Source organism: Anguilla anguilla, chromosome 7, assembly GCF_013347855.1.
Source record: "Anguilla anguilla isolate fAngAng1 chromosome 7, fAngAng1.pri, whole genome shotgun sequence".
Taxonomy (NCBI): Eukaryota; Metazoa; Chordata; class Actinopteri; order Anguilliformes; family Anguillidae; genus Anguilla; species Anguilla anguilla.
In genome coordinates, this window is record NC_049207.1 from 30642792 (window position 1) to 30662303 (window position 19512).

Genomic DNA, 19512 nt, shown 5'->3' on the forward strand with positions numbered 1-19512 from the left:
TGTACAACTACATCTGGGATTGTGGTCAAGCGTTCTGCTTTTCGACTACAAGAAGGCGTATATTCAATTAGCGTTGGTGCGTCTAATCCAGGAGTGAGGTTTACACTTGAGAGACTTCGGTAAGATTAAAATGAGTTTAATCAAAAATATTCTCATTAGACATGAATAATTTAATTCTCATTAACTGATTAATCATTAGAAGTTATCAGTTGTATTCCATGAGGAGGAATACAACTGATAACTTCTAAATAAAGGAGGTCAGGTGACTTGAATTTGTGGTGTGCAGGTTACGCAATTTCCGTATCCTTACACTTTTTTCATTGGGTCCTTCACACGGAGGTCACATGCTCACTGTCCTCTCCATGGAGATCGATGGTGGAGATGCTCGTGGTAGATTCGGGGTGTGGAGGTTACGCAATTTCCGGTCCTTCTGCTTTCTCATTGGGTCCTCTACATGGAGACCACGTGCTTCCGGTTCTCTCCGTGGAGATTCTCCTGGTGGAGATTCCCCAGCTTGCGGCAGGCAGGTTCTCTTGTTATGAAGACGTAGGGTATGCATTGACGTCACTTTCCCACCGGAATACGCCCCCTCAGTCGGGACTGAGTGGCAAAACATGCTGGGACATGGCTGCCTTTAGTAGAGGAAACTGCAAAACCGGGAGTAAAACAAACAATTATCTGCTTAAATTGAAGGCAGTTGGACTCAACAGTGATCCTTACACCTTACCAAAGAACCAGTGATCCATGAACATTCAACAAGAAATCGGAGCTATCTTTTTACAGACTGCCGAAAGCTAAAGAAAAGAGAAGCAAATGCATCGCTGCAATTCGCAGAAACAACTCGAATCCAGGCACCGAAACGTGGATTTGCGGTTATTTTGTCTCAGGTATATTGGATTTAAATCATATCTTAATAATTTATATGCTTGGCTAGCTAACACTATCTAACCATCCCCCCTTTGTTTGTAGAACGCAAGGCTCATCATCATGGATGTTTTTTAAATAAATGCTGACAAAAACTTTACAGTTACACAGAATATAAATGAAAGATGCTAAATATTTAATTGATGAGTAATCAATACAGTACATAACTTAAGGTATGATTTTACCCAAAAATCCAACATACCTGACACAAAATGACAACCACAAATCCACGTTTCGGTGCCTGGATTCCAGTTGTTTCTGCGAATTGCAGCAATCCATTTGCTTCTCTTTTCTTTAGCTTTCGGCAGTCTGTAAAAAGATGGCTCCGATTGCTTGTTGAATCTATTTGTATAGTCAATCGCACAACAGCTCTTTCCCATTTTAGATGTTTTTTTTGTGTTTTCGCGGCATTCAAGCTGAACGCTAACGCTGCCACTCAGTGGGTGTAACCGCAGTGACTTCCACTTACTGTGACGTCATGTGCATACCCTCTATACCATATTGGTTCAGATCATACAGTCTATGGTTCAGATATCTCAAAGTAGCTCAGAGATATGTACCTTTGCAAGCTTCTTACTCTATTTATCTTATTTTATGTTCACTGTTACGCACCACCTGACCAAAACAAATTCCTTGTATGTGTAAACCTACTTGGCAATAAACCCGATTCTGATTCTGATTCTGATTCTGATTAGTTTTATTTATCATATCACACACATGCCAGCCTGATTTGCAGGCAGCTTCTTGCAGGCCATAGAAAAATTCCCCCGGGCCACTAGTTGAATAGGCCTGATGGAGGCAGTTAGCTATGGCTTACTGGGTTAATCTGCAAGGGCATGGGAAATCTCATCCTGGAAAAAGAATTTTGGTGTGGTGCAGTGGTGGGGGCCAACATGCAAGTTACAAGCGCGTAGGTGATTCCCAAGCAAGGGAAATGCGGCTGGCTGGAAGAGTGTATAGCCCTACAGTCATACTGCTGGTTGTTCCCCCATGGTTATTGGATGAAACTGAGGTGGACATGCAGCTCATGGATAAATGGACTGCATTTATAGGGTGCATTTATAGGGTGAATGAGGGCCGAGAGAGAGGTCCCCTAGTGGATGAGGTGATGTCATGCGTTAAGGCTGAATATAACACATTCCAGGATGGGTTTAGAGCATACGGGACTGAATGGGACATTGAAAATTATGGGTAAACATCTGACAGGGCTGTGTGATTATTGCCAGTTGTGGGAGTCAGTGTCCCATGGAGAGGCTATGTAAGGCCCTGAAGGAACATGGCATTCAGTGTTTAAAACTTGGAGCACTATTGAAGATGCTATTGGGAAATGTGGTGTACTGACATCTGTTTCACTTCCTTAAGGAAACAGGACTAGTCGGAGGGTGTAGAATTAGTTGTTTATGTTATAGCGCAGTAGCTTTTCTGTCAAGACACTGATTGTTGCTTTAGTTGAGTTTGGGTATATTTGTTCTATTTGTTTATTCTTTCTTTGAGTAGAATGTAGTGTTATTTCGTTTATTCGTTATTATTATTATTATTATTATTATTATTATTATTTATTTTTTGGCAGGGAATGTAGTCACAGTCGTCTTTGGGTCGCACTCCAGACCAGTAGGTGGCGGTACAGCACCAATGTTGGTTTTCAAATAGCGAAAACTGAGAAGAAGAAGAAGAAGAAGAAGAAGAAGAAGAAGAAGAAGAAGAAGAAGAAGAAGAAGAAGAAGAAGAAGAAGAAGAAGAAGAAGAAGAAGAAGAAGAAGAAGAAGAAGAAGAAGAAGAAGAAGAAGAAGAAGAAGAAGAAGAAGAAGAAGAAGAAGAAGAAGAAGAGCGGCGGAAAGACCATAGACATGCTAACTAGACTTGAATTGTTGTGAAGCTTCAAGCTAAAACACTGCCTAGCTGGTACCCTGTTGCAACTTTGCGTGCCGTTGTCGTTCGATGTTTTCCAAGGAAGTTGTATCCACGGTGTACTAGAGTGCGTATAGTGGCAAGATGCTGGTCTCTTTGAGCTTACAGTCGCAAGTGGCTTCTATAATCGACATGTTGGCGAAATCGGCCGTAGCAGAGATTTGCAAGCTTATCGATGACGGTTCGGCGGTCTGGCAGCTGGAGATTTCCAGGAGAGGGAAGGAGAACGATGCGCTTAGGCGGAAACTGCTGCTGCTGGAGCACGAGCTACAGCTGCGGGCGACGTCAAGATGTGGGCAGGAAATGGAGGTGCATTGGATAAAAAAACTTTTTCGAGTACTACTTGAGCGAGTTTTCCCTAGTACTGTTGTACATTTACAAGTGCAGAATCAAGCCTCTAAAACGGTCCGCTGCTGGTTACACTGTTTAATGTCACATCAGGAAAACGGAATAACTACTTTTGAGTTTCTCTTTTCCTCTTTCCATTTGTAAAGTCAGTTTATTACCTATTTAGTATTTGGCTTATGGGAAAATTCATATATTAATAGTATTAGTCCATGCTAAAGTTACAACCTGCAAGCAAATGAGCAGCTGAAGTCTTTTCAAGAATCAAATTTTATTTTTCCCCATAAGATGGCAAGGTATTATGCTTTAGACTTCCTTTCTACATTTATGAGTATGTAATTGCTTAAGTCAGTCACAATATCCAGTTCCATATTTACAGGTTATGATTATTGCCTGTAGTACTGCAACCAGTGGTGATGATGATGATGGGTGTATTATCGTGTATGATTCAGCACTCCACCCCATTTCTGTGTTAGTTTGCAGCCACTGAGGAGACTGACATCATATTAATCAAGGAAGAGAAACTGGAACAGGATGAGGAAAAGTGTGACAGATGGGAAACAGATGGAAAGAGTAAGTGAGAGGGGTAGAAAAAACCTGGCACATTCTCCTCAAGCAAGTTTTTTAATATGCTATGATGAATCATGGTTGTGTATTGCAGAGTTGATGATTATTAACTAGTATTTATTCATTATTTTTGACTGTCATTTAGTTAATGGCTGTAACACGAATGCACACATGTTCTGTGTTGTTAAAAGGATATTGGGATGGCAGGTACGCCGTCCCACCAAGTTCCGGCTTGGTGGGACAGCATTTGTGCCCCATAACTATACAGCACCGAGAGGCACTTTTCAGGCTTCCCTACGCAAATAACCACAATGACCACAGTCTGCGAGCCCTTAAAAATATTAATGTCTGCACCTTCTGACCCTATTTTAACAGACAGAATTCTCAGACAACTTCACACGTCCACACAATAAAGCCCCACATGTAGGGGATTTTACACAAAGATTTCCACAAAGAAAACATTTCCCCATTGGACAGTTAGGTACATCATGCAATAAAAACATTGGGTACGAACACAAAATGGAAAACATTTTTTGGACAAGTGACAGACCCAGGTTCAAATCCCCCCTCGGACTGAAGTAAGCCTCTAAGTCATTACACTGGCTTGCTGGCTGACTAAAAATAAAACATTTAAACTATTGCTTTTGCATCTGTAAAATCTTTGCAGGAAACTCATTTATATTTCTGAAATTCAAATAAAATACACCCACACTTTAGACAGTTACGCTTTCAGCATTTTCACTTTGTTTAACATTAGCTACGTAATTGCTCCTGCAACCAAAGTATGAGTTGGAAAACAGAAACGCTTTGTTTTAGTTTTGTTAGTAGACAATACACGACAACTAAGCCGAATACGGAGTTTCGCAGCGCCATCATTGTCGCTCTGGTCGTTCATTTAACAAGCATCCCCTCCCAGCAGTCTCATCTGCAACTACACCCCCCACCCAAGAAATAATGGACAATATTGTCTATCTGGGCATTCATAAAAATATTCTTTCATCACTCAAAAATGTATTACGTCATAGCAACAAGATAAACCCAACAATAGCCCTAAGATATGCCAATACAGCAGTGAAAACGCTCACTCAATAACGAAATAAACAAGACAAAGTTTTTTAAAATTATACCATGTTCTACAGTCAATATCTGGGACTAAATATTTAATATATATATACAATCTTACCATTGGTTTTACGCATAGAGATGTCCCTTTTGAGGCTGAGTGGTCATATATTGTCTTGGATTATCCGTTTGTGAAATATACGCGCATTTGTGACACCTGGGTACCTTCCAAAATAGTTCGTAAAAATGTGCGTAATATCACACATTTACAGTGTTGTCGCCCTTTTTAGTACAGTCTGACTTGTCTGGCTTGATTGACAATTAATCAGTCCAATAGGTGACAGAATAAGCTTTCGATCAATGTATAACATGTCTAATTTTGCTTTTGGAATAGCGTTTTATAGCTCAACGTAACCGAAAGTTTACTCATAATCGCATTCACTTATTCACTCTGTGGTAGCAGTAAAAGACACTGTACCCGTCGAAACGTTATCAATGATTTTCGTAACTTATTGGGACTTCTGAGCATAGCTAAGGCATAGGCTTGCTGATAGACCTAGCTGACATTTTCTGGAGTAGGACAGAAGAGTAGAGGACGACAGGATTGATTTACTGTCTCTGTCTTTATCTACTGAACAAAGATAACATTTCATCATCGCTATGTAAGTATTACTGCTCAAAATATTTCTGTTATATACGTTATTTTTTAAATTGAGTGTCTTTAAATAGGTTAGTGGTATTTTATAATGAGGATATTTCACACTGTAATGTAAGCGTTCATTAGTAGCTTAGTAGTTTTTGTGTTTCATGCACCATATATGACGTGAAAGTTGGAACATTGCCAAAACGTGGTGGATGGTTGAATATTGTTTCATGTCGTCTCATCCCCATACAAGAAAACATTACATACTGTAGAGTACAGAAATACACACGAGAGTTAATTTTTACACATTTAGGTACTGTACCGCATTGTGTGACAATGTTTATGCATTATTTTTTAATCCAATATCAATGTTTCATCTTAAAATTTCATAAGGGGATCATTTATATGTTTCATAATGGACAAAACGCATTTTATCCATTTTTGGAGAGATTTTGGATATGTTTCTGGACCCCTAGATATTGTAGACCACTGTACTGACAGAAAGCTTGTAATTCCCACTTGAAAATGATGCAACAGTGAATTTCCTGAGTCAAAACAGTTGATTTGTAGTGAAATACGTAATTATGTTGTGATTTACAGCAATGCATAATTTTGGCATTTTGGTTCATAGAACTTTAGTAGTTCTACATATCCACCCTTAGATTTTATTTTTGATCCAGGACATGTATAGTTTAACCTGCTGTGTATATGCAATCTCTCAGTATTTCATTGCAAACTAAAAAAGAGCAAATTAATTGTAGATTTTTTGCACTTTGTGGCACTGTATTTCTTCCGAAATTATGAATATAAACTAATCTTAGTATTGTAAATGGTACAAATGTCTTGCTTCGTTTAAGCCATTTTTCAAGTATCTGTGGTGTTCACATCTGGAGTTATAAAGCTTTAAATGGGGTACCCCTAATTGGGCAAGGATTGGCCAGGTTAATGTCAGCTAGCCATATAGATACTCTTCCGACATACAAACAATTAGCAGGTCTGTCATGTACAATAGCCCATTAAAAACATTCCTTTTAAAAATAAGACATACACTTTAATTTATTTGTCATTCATGGTAAAAGAAAAATGATTGAATCCATGCCTTTGTGTTTCTTTCAGGAAGTAGGCTATGTGTGTTTCATGCATTTATGTGTATACATGTCTGCCATAGCCTATATTTATATATGAATTACTATTATCACTTACGCATAACAAACCCAGTACAAAAAGAAATGATATCTGATGAAAAACATGTTTTTAATGTACAAAAATGCCAAGCTACTCACACATACAAAGCACTGTCTATAAGTCATTAATTCAAACTGGCAAAATCTAGGCCTGCCATTAAAAGTATTGATATCAAAATTGTTACAAATAACTATATTGGCTATCTTACCTCACACAAATTGAACAAGCTGTATACCAAAGCAATGCTAGCCAATGTTTCCTAAATTGTTTAGGATAACTTGGCCCTGTGGTTTTTAATCTTGTCATCTGACAATGTGCTCATACAAACTTTGTGTCACTGTGTTAAATAACAAAAATTTCCTCATGCAAGTCATTTAAATGACCTGCTACAGAAAGCATATTCCTCCAGAAAGGATATGTTTATACTTGGTTGTCAAGTTCATTTTTACAAAATGTACAAGTTCTTATATATTTGCAACTTAAAATAAATATTGATTGTAAAATAAATGTTGTATATACATACATAGAATACTTCATTATCCCCATGGGGACATTTCCATAGCAGCATGTAACATTCACATTTACAAACAGACATTTATACCAAGAAACAAATTATCATTCACGCTACGGATAAATATATAAATACGGATAAAAATCAATATTATGTAAATCAGTTTGGACCCTTACAAGCCTATCCACACAAATGTTTGCCCCATTAATGTACTGTTTGCTTGTACATTAATGGGGCAAAGTTACTCGAAGCATTGGGTAGCATTGCTTTGGAATACAGCTTGTTTAATTTCTGTGTGGTAAGATAATAATGTTTCTTGTTAATTGGCGTAATGAATCAATACTTTTAATGGCAGGCCTAGATTTTACTAGTTGGAATTAATGACAAACAGACAGTGCTTTGCACGTGTAAGTTTTTTTTTTTTTACTTTGAAAATGTGTATTTCTTCATTCATCATTTATTTTTGTACTGTGTTTGTTATGCCTAAGTAATAATAGTAATGCATAGAAATGTAGGCTATAAGAGAGACATGCATACACATAAATACATGCAAACACACACATTCTAGCTGGAAGAACCCATAGGCATAGATATTTCCTTTACCTTTATGGGTATTATGGATGTATTTTTGTTGCAAAAGTCACAAATGTGTAAATGGTTTCACACATCAGTAAATGGGGTTTCACAAATATGTAAGCTATTTGACAATTATGTAAATGGTTCCACAAATCTGTAAATGGGGTTTCACATACATATTTGTGAAACCATTTAGATATTTGTGAAACCCCATTTACAGATTTGCGGAACCACTTACATATTTGTGAAACCATTTAGATATAAGTGGTTCCGCAAATCTGTAAATGGGGTTTCACAAATATCTAAATGGTTTCACAAATATGTAAATTTGGTTTCACAAATTTGTGATGCAAGTCACAGTTGTACTAATGGGTTAATGCTAACACTTTGGTGGGGATGTTCTTCCAACCAATCAAGAGCATATTTTGGGATGACTGTTTACTGCCGTTCAGTGGTAACATAACGAAGAGAACAGGCAATTCTGCCCAACAGCGCTCACTATTTTCCTAATTAAATTGTACCTAGTGCTCTGATTACCTACAGACTAGATAGTACCTAATACCGTATCAAACCTAGTCTTGATAATCCCCAGAGTTTCTGCCTCTACTACATGACCTGGCAGACTGTTTCACACATTGACTACCCTCTGCGTGAAAAGCTTCTTCCTAATGTCTGTACGAAATTTACCTTTTGCTAATTTCCATTTATGCCCCCTTGTTCTACTAACAGAACCTAACCTGAGTGTAGGCTACGCTTGCTCCTTAGCTAGAAAGAGCGCCATGGCTGAAGAGCAGTCAGCACTACCCCCTAAGTTTGGGGCTTTCTTGTGTGGATTTGTGACATTGTTTGTGAATTCTGTGTGTTGACATGAGGTCAAAAGATACAGAAATGTATGTTTTTAAGGGCTGAGAGTCTGTGGTCTTTGTGGTTATTTCTATAGGAAACCCTTACAAGTGGCAAACTCTCTGCGCATAGTATGGGGCATGCTGCTCTGCCAAGGCATAAGGCATGCTCCCATTTGTTTATGGTATGTGCTGTATGGTATATTGTTTACAGTATGTGGTATATTTTCTCCCCATTACAGGTGCTTTAGAGCCCTCTGGCCCCCCTGACTGTTGGGGGAGGGGTTCTGGTGAGCAGGCACCCTATGAGGAGGACTGGGGGGAGGCTATGCGCCCTGCGAAGGAGGTAGAGTTTGCCGAGCAACCCAGGCCTCACCCCAGTGAAGGGGAAGAGCCAGGCTGTGTAGGAGGTGGGGTAAAGGCAGAGATAGAGGGAGATCATTCCATCTTCCAGAGACCCAGACAGTCAGGCCCTGAGGGGGGTGGGGGGCAGGTGAATATCCCAGGCCCTGAGTGTGTAATTGGTCAGGGTGTGGACTGGGGGATTAGTGGCTTGGAAATGGGCAGGCCCGACCCCTCCTGGGGAGAGAATCTACACAAGGCCACAGAGGAGAGGGGCATTTGCCTCCGAGGCCAAACCTCCTTGAATGCAGGTGTCGCTTGCTCCAGGTGGGCGGAGACCCCGGGAAAAGCTGCAGTTGGGTCAGGACGGACACAGGTCACCTGCGTTTACTGCGGGAAGCACTTTGCTTACCTGAGCTACCTGAAACGGCACCTACGCATACACACAGGTGAGAAGCCCTACAGCTGCGTCCAGTGTGGAAAGAGATTCTCTGATGGCAGCAGCAGGAACAAACATGAACGCATCCACACGGGACGGAAACCGTTCAGCTGTGCACACTGCGGGAAGTACTTCTCCCGCCGCTGCCACCTGAAACGACACCAGAAGCTCCATGGCAAAATGGAGCTGCTCAGTTGTGGGTAACCAGGATGTTTTCGGAAACATGATTTCATGAAGTACTTCCCCCCGCACCTGAAGGGTGAGAATCATCAGTGAGAATATTCAACCCTGAAAGGTATCTTCACAATGATGACAGTATGCACTCCTGTTGATAGTGCTCTAATCTGGCACACTGTCTTTGAAAAATATTTTTTCAGAGAAATGTGACTGCAATTTTCGTGTTGTATTATGTGTGGTTTGTTTTTTTCTGTATGATACCAGTCACTGCAGCAGATTCAGGTACAGTGGATATAGTTAATATTTCCAGTGCAAGGATCTTGGAGATTTAACATTGTGTCAGAAATGCTGCTTGCTTTCTTGGACCCTAGTGTATGTTTCCTGTTGGTGAGAGACTGTCTCATTTCAATGCTTGTACATTATCATACTCCTGTGTTAATCCTTTGAAGAATAGGTTTTCTGGAATGTTCTTTAAAAATTCATTGTTCAAACTCCTTTGCTTTCAATTGCCAGTAGTGATTGTTACATCGGCATTATAATGTTCAATTAACGACATTCTTATTACATATTTTGGTCTTGCACAAAAAGCTGTTTTGTTTTATGGAAACATGATATCAGTCATTTATCGTGATGCATGGAAAAATTATCAAATAGATCACTTTAATTTCATATGTTGATGATTCTGTTGATGTCAACTCAGTACTTTGTGTCAGTAAACCATGTTGTCTATTTGTTTTGGGTCTCTGAACATTTACGTTATGTGGCCATACATCTGTGGCAAACTGATTTGTAGGTTATTGAGAAAAGTAATGAATGTTGACTGTTTTGTAAAACGCAGCAGTTATCTAGTTAAAATGGGTCCACAAAACGCTGAACCAAAACTTTCCTAAACATCTGTTGTATTTATTTAAAAAACACAAAGCAAATGAAGATGCTGCATTTATTTTATCACAAAGTGAAAAAAAAACAAGTTAAAAACACATTTTAACAAACAAAACAATGCACGTGGAGTCATACAAAGCACATAAATAGGAAAAATGAACAATAACAAAAACAAATTGATTACACAAATTGATAAAGATCCAAATCCCCTGTATTTCACTGCAAACACTATAATTTTATTTTCTGATGAAGTCATTTAAGTAGTCTATGGGTTCACACTGTCCACATTTACTGAAGGGTAATCCAAAAAGACCAAATAATACTCTTATTCAATAAAGTGGTGCAATATTCAAAATAAATTCTGTCCTTATGCCTGACCCCATATACAGTTGTAAAGCATGTAAGACTGACTGGATAGTATCTTATAAATATTTAATCCAGTAATTTTCTTTTTGTGCTAACTGTATTTTCAGCCACCTGTGAGTGTTTACTCTCTCACTTGGCAGCTGTAGCTTCTTCTTCGTGCTCCCTTGCTCCTTCCTCTTCCTCTTCTCCTCTCTTTTCACTGTCCCTCTTAGCTGTGCTCTTTTTTCCCTCTTGACCTCTCTCTCCCTTTTTCTCTCCCTCGCCTTTGCCTTCCTCTATTCCACCCGTACTTCGCTCCCCCTGCCTTTCCTCTTTTGTCTCTGACATGCTCTCTCCCTCTCTCTTTTCTTCCTTCTCTCTGTCCTTTCTCTCTTTCTCTATTTTGGACAAGTGCTGGCACAAGGCCTGCACATAGGTGAACACACACAGTGGGTCTGGAGCATTTCCCATTAACAGCATATCTTCAACCTCCAGTAGGGGGCAGCAGTCAGCCAAGGATCTGTAACAGGGAAAACACACGATGCTTAGAATTCAGTGTAACATTTGTCCCTAATATGACCAAAGAAATAGAAGTGTGCACACAACCTGCAGAAATAGCCACACTTGCGTACACACACACACTACACACACAGACAGAAACACACACTGCTTAGCCCCCCCACTGCTTACTCTGCCGTGCTGAACGCCAAGGCAAAGTTCTTTGCCCTCTCTTCTGCCCGCAGTTTGGAGAAATCGAACGCGTCTGGGAAGAACCGGTGAACAAGCGCACAGAAAGCTATGCCATCACACCAGGAGGAGGAGAAGTTCTCAATACACACGCCCTGCAAGAGAGCAACAGCCAAAGGGCACTTCGACCCAACACAACCCATTGATCCAACCCAAGACACAAACTCAAAATAACAACTCGCTCTGCGGTATGGGTCCTCACCTCATAGTTTCGGGTCTTATTTTGACACCACTGGAGGATTTTCTGTTTGATGGAAGCCCCATTGGAGCAGCCAGCAGAGGTTCTCTGGACCTTAAAATTGTGTATGACTGGTGTTCTGAAAGGCAGCGGGGGGGGGGGGGGGGGGTGTTGGACAGGAGGTCCCAGCCATGTTTATGCCTTGTAAAACAGGCACATGGGACAGGGGGACAGCTGTCTGTTGGGATTTTTTGACAACCAATTACTGTGGTTTAATATCAGCTGTTCATACCTAGTGCTAATTCTGTCCTGTATCAGACCACAGGAAAAATGTTCTCACTAAAGACACATGCAGCCTGCAGGTATAGTTTGACCTCAGAAACTGTCTGATCAAATACATATTTGGGTAAATAAGAGCAGAAACCACCATGAAATCTGCAGTTAGCTAAGAGTGTGTCTTTAATGAATGATGTCACACAGATTCACAGACTGAATAAGTACCACAGCAAATCTGAGAGGAGGGTAATTATAGTGGAATTGAACGGTAACAGGGGCAGTGTTGCCAGATTTGAAAATGGTGAACGCACCCAAAGCCATTTCCCCCCGCATAATAACATTAAAAGTCTGGCAAAACTGAACAGGGGTGTTAATCTCCAGCCCTGGAAGGCCACAACTTCTGCAGGTTTTCAGTGTGCTTCAGCACAGGTGATTACTTAGTCGTTGATTGGCTAATTAATGCACACACCTTTTTGTCAAGGGCTCAACTGGCTGATGATTAAAGGAAACTACAAATATCTACAGACACCATAGCCATCCTGGACTGGAGTTGGACACCCCTGAACTGTACATAAAGGAAAATAAACCATTGGGTTCCCTCCAGGGTTTTCATTATTAATCGCCACTTATTTGATTAATTAAAGCAGTTTATTACGCAGTTGATTTATCTCACCAGAGGTGCGTTCAAGTTCAGCGAACAAGGCAAACGTTTGCAAACTATTTCAAACTTTTTTCCGTTAGCTTTGTGTTCGCCGCAAACGTTTGCAAACATAAGCGGTCTGAAAAGGTAGTTTGCGGCGAACAAAAATGGACGCTGGACTGAGGGAAATGTTTCCAGATGGGTATTTAAATTGAAGATGCCGTTAAGTGTGATCAGTTTTTTCAATAATGTTATTGTTAACGCTAGCCAATGTTATTATTGTTCGCTAGCTAGCTATTGTTTTTTATCATTGATGATCACAGAAGCGGCTGTGAGTAGACTACAATGTATTATTATTATTATTATTTTTATTACTACAGACGCGCTCATGTCTGTTTATGTTTAATGCAAACAATTTGGAATGTTCGCAAAAAGCCGTTCAAATTGAACTGTTCAAAGGAAACATGTTCGCCATGAACATTCGCCTCTGTTCGCTGAACTTGAACGCACCTCTGGTGTCTCAGGTCTGAATTGGTTGCTGATTTTAAAGTGAAAACAAAGAGTGCAGAGATACTCACTCAGGGCAGTTCTGCTGGAACTTGGCGATGATGTCCTGTTTGGCAGCACCCCGGACAGGGCGAGCGTAGCTCCTGGGACGGGACAGGCCAAGGGGAGTGGGTGTGGGGTTTGGCCCTGCCTTTTCTTTGGGCTTACTATGCTTCTCAGCCTCCATCCCTTTAGGTATGTCCTTTGCTTTTCCTCCTTTCTTGATTTCTATTGCCAGTCCTGTTCCCTTGCTAACTCTTGCCTTCTCACTGGAGTCGCCCCTCACTCCCTCCCCTCCAGGCTGCCCATCTCTCTTTTCCCCCTCCTGCTCTTTCCCTTTGGTCTCCCGCTCTCCTTTCTTTTCCCCCTTTGCCTCTTTCTTTCCATCCTCTTTTTTCCCCATTTCCACCCCTTTCCCTCCTCCACATTTGTCAGTGAGTTCCCCTGCGTCTTTCCCTCCATCCTTCTGTGCCTTCCACTCACTTTCTGTCTCTTCCTGTGATCTTCCCATTTCTCTTGTTTCTCCCTCCATGGCCACAGAAGCCCCTCCTCCCTCTCGGCTCCCAGCTTCACTGTCACAAGCCATGCCTACTGCCTCTGCCACACCAGGGATCTCCTCCTTCTGCTGTGATGACATCACCACCCTGTTGTGTAGCTCCACCTCAGGTCTCTGAAAGACACTAAAACAAGTTCATAACAGGAAGCTTTTCAGCACTTCATCTTTGCAATGGCTACCATTTTCACAAACAGTATCATAAATGAAATGCTTTAAAAAAATGTATATTCACATTTAAGCATTTAGCATTTAATTAACTAGGTTCTTGTCCTCTCACCTCTCTGGCTTAATTGATGAACTGATTAATGAATTGAGCTCAATGAGGTGTTGGAGTGTGTAGGACATGTGATGCTATTTCTTTGCTGAGTGACTCAGTGCCTGTGTGTACAGCAGGACACCAGCCCCCCACTCCCTCGCCCCCTTTGAAATGGTCAGCTCTGAGTGCAGAACTGTGACACCCATCACAAGAGGACTGGCCCTGTGCAGCGGCAGTCGGTGGGGGGGGACTGAGGGCTGGGGACAGGCTTTTCACTTTCCACAGCAGTTCAAGACTGGGTGTGAGCACAGACTCTTCTTTCCAGCTGGGAATTACAAGGTAGCTTTATTTTTTTTAAACGTACTTGTGGCAAACACGCCTGCCACAGCCATCGAAAGTGGTTTTCCAAGGGGCCCTCCAGCACAGAGACACAGGGAGAAGATGTTCAAATAGTCCACATTTATTTGCAAGGGTTTGGCAAGATGTTACTGCCAAGGAGCAGATGTTAAAACACTGTCATGACAGAGGCTCCCCTGTGTGGGTGGGGATGGCAGATTTAACCTGTGCGCACTGATTACCTCACTACGCACAGGTGCAGCCACCCCTGTTCCTGGGCCCAATTAGCCTGGCCAATTATCTAATTCATAACCAATTATCTAACTAGCCAGGTCTAATTAGCTTGACCCAGGGCAGGTGTGGCTGCTTAAACCAGCCATCCCCACGCCACAGTACTTTTCTTTAAACTGCTGAGGGCTAAAAAGTAGGTTCCAGGAGGCTGGCAAACACTGAACCAGTTAACCTGTTTAATTAAAGGCATGCTTATAGTTTTTCCAGCGACACCACAACAGCAATGTCTCCCTGAGAGACCGTGGCTGCGTTCCCTTTGGATGCTGCTGTGAAGTTCACAGATGCCGGTCGTCACTCCACCAGGCAAGCCAAAGCTGCGATTCTCTTGCGGTTTTGTCTGAGGTGAAATGCTTTTCACGCTCATCTCGATTTCCTCTTTCTGCAGGTCCCCCCCTTGCCAAAAGAGACCAGTCCTTCAGCATGTGTCCCATAATTTCACTTCCTCCCAACTACAGACCAAGGAACTCAACCCCTCTTTGTGTACATGTTCTATACATATTAATGCTAACCCTCAGGGAATTTTCAATTTGATGCAGTGTTCTTTGTGAATAATTCACTATATTTGTGCTTTATTATATACGTGCTCTGTCTCAGCGCAGTGATAATGTACTGTAGTGTGCAGTCTGTGTGTGTATATACTGTATTAACCCTCTCTCTCTGAATGCAGCATTAATGTACTGTAGTGTGCAGTCAGTGTGTATATACTGTATTAGCTATCTCTCTCTCTCTCAATGCAGCATTAATGTACTGTTGTGTGCAGTCAGTGTGTATATTACTGTACTAACTCTCTCTCTCAGTGCAGTGTTAATGTATGGTAGTATGCAGTCAGTGTGTATATACTGTACTAACTCTCTCTCTCAGTACAGCGTTAATGTACTGAAGTGTGCAGCCAGTGTGTATATACTGTATTAACCCTCTCTCAGAATGCAGTGTTAATGTACTGTGTGTATATACAGTTGAGGCCAAAAGTTTACATACACCTAGGCTAAAGATAGTTTTTCGCAACACTTCACTTTATGGTAAAACTTCATGTTACCATACATTTCTTTTGGCAAATAAGGTAGGGCTAAATCTACTTTGTTCACATCAGAAGTAATTTTTAAACAATCGATTTGAGACAGTTTTATTTCAGCTTTAATTCACTATATCAGAATTCCAGTGGGTCAAAAGTTTACATACACCAAGTTGACTGTCTCTTTAAACAGTCTTTGTCAATCAATTGATATAATGACTTTTTAGAAGTTTGTGATTGGCCAATTGTCATAATTAGGAGTTAATTGGCAACTGTGGTTGTATTCAAGGGCCTACCTTTAGAGCCCTGCCTTTTTTCCCTTGATACCATGGGAAAATCCAAATTCAGCCAAGATCTCAGAAAACAAATTGTGGACCTCCACATGTCCGGGTCCTCCTTAGGAGCAATTTCCAAACAACTGAAGGTATCATGAGCATCTGTACAAAAAAATTGTATGCAAATATAAAAATCTTGGTAGCACACAGACATTGCATCGTTCAGACACAAATGAACTCCCAGGGCTGAACGAACTTTTGTCCGAAAGGTTCAACTGAACCCCAAGACAACAACAAAGGAACTGGTGAAGGAGTTGGAGGCATCAGTTACCAAAGTATCTATATCCACCATTAAGAGAATCCTACATCGCCTTGGCCTGAAAGCCTGTCGTGCAAGGAAGAAGACCCTACTCCAAGACCGACATAAAAAAGCCAGAATGAAGTTTGCAGGTGATCACCAGGACGAAGATCTAGCCTTTTGGAGGAGTGTTCTCTGGTCAGATGACACAAAAATTGAACTGTTTGGCCATAATGATCAGCGCTATGTATGGAGGAAAAAGGGTCAGGCTTTTTATCCGAAGAACACCATCCCAACTATGAAGCATAGGGGTGGCAGCATCATGTTGTGGGGGTGTTTTGCTGGAAAACGAACTGGTGCACTTCAGGAAATAGATGGCATCATGATGATGGAGGAATATCTAGAAATACTGAAGCAACACCACAAGACATCAGCTAGAAAGTTAAAACTTGGTTGCAACTGGATCTTCCAATGATCCAAAGCATACCTCAAAAGTTGTAATAAAATGGCTTAAAGACAACAAAGTGAAAGTATTGGGGTAGCCATCACAAAGCCCTGACCTGGATCCCAGAGACAATTTGTGGGCTGAACTGAAAAAGCATGTTTGAGCAAGGAGGCCCACTAACCTGACTAAGTTACACCAGTTCTGTCATGAGGAATGGGCAAAAATTCTGGAAAAGTATTGTGGGAAGCTTGTGGAAGGCTACCCCAAGTGTTTGATTCAAGTTAAGCAATTAAAAGGCAATGCCACCAAATTCTAATAAAGTGTATGTAAACTTTTGACCCACTGAAAATCTGATATAGAATATAAAAGCTGAAAAAAATCAGTTTAGAAAAGTCTCTTAGCTGTTATTTTGAAATTACCTCTTATGGAAATTAAGTAGATACCCCAATTTACTTAACACATGAAATGTATGGTACATGAAATATGTGGAGTTGTGAAATTGAGTTTGAATGTCTTTAGCCTACGTATATGTAAACTTTTGGCCTCAACTGTATTATATTAACCCTCTCTTTCAGTGTAGTTGGTAAATCAGTTTGCCTACCTCTTCCCTATCTCTCTCTCTGCCCTGGATAGGTTGTGAGCCTCTTCAGATGACCTTTAGAACAGCACAGTCTACAAATAGACCCTTACCCACAAACAGCTGCTTCTGCTGAGCTCTATTCAATACCACAGAATACACAGATGTACCCAAAAGTGGTTACGATCAGTGCAGCAATGTTTTAGGTTAATAAATGCCATTGAGTGGTATTTGATACATTAGTTGATTCTGATTCTGTTGTTGAAACACATACCTGTATCATGAATATTTTCTAGCTGGGTGTATTTTGGCTGTATTTTGTCCATGATGGACTGGGGTGTTTATGCTGAGGCCACTGTTTTAATCTTAATGATGTTCTACTCATGCATACACACGCACACCCACACACACATCACACACACACTGCTCACTTACACACGTACACGCACAATCACACCACACACTTACACACACATGCGCGCGCACACCCCACACTGTACAAACATGCACAGTCACAAACACACACCCACACACAAACACACTGCACACTCACACATACACACTCACAAATAGACCAAACACTTAAACATACAGAATGCACTCACACACTCTTACACCCAAAACACATACTATACTTTGCATGCTTTTGTGATACAGTATATGGGTGAATATTTCAATCATTGTTCAAATGTTTATCAACACTCTTAAACTCACATAGCAGCTTTCACTTCTATACTGTAATATGCAAAATGACAATGTTCCCTGCCTCATCTATTATCTGTCATGTTCAGCACTGGTAAACATATTTACTGGCTGGTAGCTGATATAGGGCAGACTTTATTCTAAAACACCAGCCAGTATTCACACACGGGCATGCACACACAAACACACATATGTATGCACATGTACGCACAAACACATACAAACACACACACACACACATACACACACACACTTTGAGTAAAAGCAGATTTCTTACCTACTGTAATATGTAAATGAGGCCACTTTACCCAGTCAGAAGGTAGTTAATGTATAGCAGTGTCCAGTTGGTCAGGCTATGTTAACACACTGTCCTCTAGGTTTTCTGGCTTACAATACAGTGTAAATGAACTGTAATGTCCAGTGAGTCAGTCTATCAGAACACAGCTCCCCCCCTCACTTGCTCCCTCATTTAATGTCCTGCAAAGTCCTGCCAGAGCCCATGTCTATATATGTGTTCCACTGTCTGCTTGTACATTAAACTTTGCCTCTTTTCATTCAACACAAAGCAGGTGTCTTTAAAAATAAACTGCAATCTTTCTCTGACCTTCTTTACTCTGCGCTGTCCTCCTCCTCCAGTTTGGTGGCTATAAATATGGCAGCATCGCCTTCATGCGTTCCTTCTAAGGAAGAAGCCTGACTGGATCTTGCTTGCTTCAGACAGGTTCCAGCCATGTGTAGATATTGGGGGGAGGGGGATAAATGATGGTTGTAATATGGTAGGGAACATGGGCACCATCAGTGAAGGTCATTGTCCCCCACAGTTTCAAATAGGAAAATAAACCCGACTAGCATGCTCAGTCTCCACAGAAGCAGCAGGCACTCTGATGGCAATGCTAATGCACAGACTAAATGACCATCTGTAAACTCCAAGCCTTGCAGGTTATAAATCTGCTTCCAAAATTTACAAACACATTTTAACAGAGACAAAGCAATTCACAAATATCCCTTAAACTCTGTACTCTCTTCCTGAATCATTCTCTCTCTATATGTCTCATTGGTGCCTTAGTGGCAGGACAACCAGAGCTAACAAACAGTGAATACAAAACATAAAAAATCGCTTAGCATATAAACATGCCTAAACGTCCCTTTCACATTCTGTCTCTTTCTTTTTATATTTCTCTGTCTCTCTGTCCATCCTTTTGCTGTAAAGCCTCTTAAACTGGTTATATTCTCAGGTGATGTGACTGTCCTGGTAAAAAAAGGAAATAAAACAAAAACAAGGAATGTCATGGATTTGCATGTGTGTGTCTGAGAGGCTGAAGAATAGAAAGAGGAGCCACTGCCCTAGGAGAATCTGCTTGGTATAGAATAGGTTCACAGTTTCTTTTAAATTTCTTTCCAAGCATGCCTCTATTCAGAGCTCCATCAGGACCAGATGTCATTGGGCCAGTATTTTGAAAGGTGACACTACAACAGCACACTAGTGGCAGGATCATTCAGCGACATTTCTGCGTTCTTTTAATAGCTGATCCTCATTTTGACCACCTTGCCTCACCTGTCCACTAGTAGACATAGTGAAATCCTGGCATTCCATCAGCTGTGTAAATGGCAGGCCACTGTGCTGGCTGG

The 19512-nt window shown here is 41.0% G+C and overlaps 2 protein-coding genes and 1 long non-coding RNA gene across 7 annotated transcripts; 2 read left to right on the forward strand and 1 right to left on the reverse strand.

Moving 5' to 3' along the window:
• The first annotated feature begins 2692 nt into the window (after positions 1-2692).
• Positions 2693-10451, forward strand: LOC118232539 (zinc finger and SCAN domain-containing protein 20-like). Its single transcript, XM_035427610.1, has 3 exons — positions 2693-3141; positions 3654-3750; positions 8806-10451. The coding sequence occupies exons 1-3, from the start codon at positions 2917-2919 to the stop codon at positions 9546-9548; spliced, it is 1065 nt and encodes a 354-aa protein (XP_035283501.1). The 5' UTR covers positions 2693-2916; the 3' UTR covers positions 9549-10451.
• Positions 10448-19128, reverse strand: smtnl1 (smoothelin-like 1). Of its 5 annotated transcripts, none has more exons than XM_035427606.1 (5): positions 18488-19128; positions 13168-13805; positions 11698-11812; positions 11439-11590; positions 10448-11268 (listed from the first exon to the last, which is right to left on the reverse strand). In XM_035427606.1, the coding sequence occupies exons 2-5, from the start codon at positions 13770-13772 to the stop codon at positions 10899-10901; spliced, it is 1242 nt and encodes a 413-aa protein (XP_035283497.1). In that variant the 5' UTR covers positions 13773-13805; positions 18488-19128; the 3' UTR covers positions 10448-10898. The 5 variants fall into 5 exon arrangements, with proteins under 5 accessions (XP_035283497.1, XP_035283498.1, XP_035283500.1 ...); XM_035427607.1 differs by having other exon boundaries at positions 13168-13815; XM_035427609.1 differs by lacking the exon at positions 18488-19128 and adding an exon at positions 18165-18478 and having other exon boundaries at positions 13168-13815.
• On the forward strand, positions 14896-17418 carry LOC118232540. Its single transcript, XR_004766337.1, has 2 exons — positions 14896-15054; positions 17238-17418. It is a non-coding gene; the product is annotated as an uncharacterized LOC118232540 (long non-coding RNA).
• Positions 19129-19512: the final 384 nt, after the last annotated feature.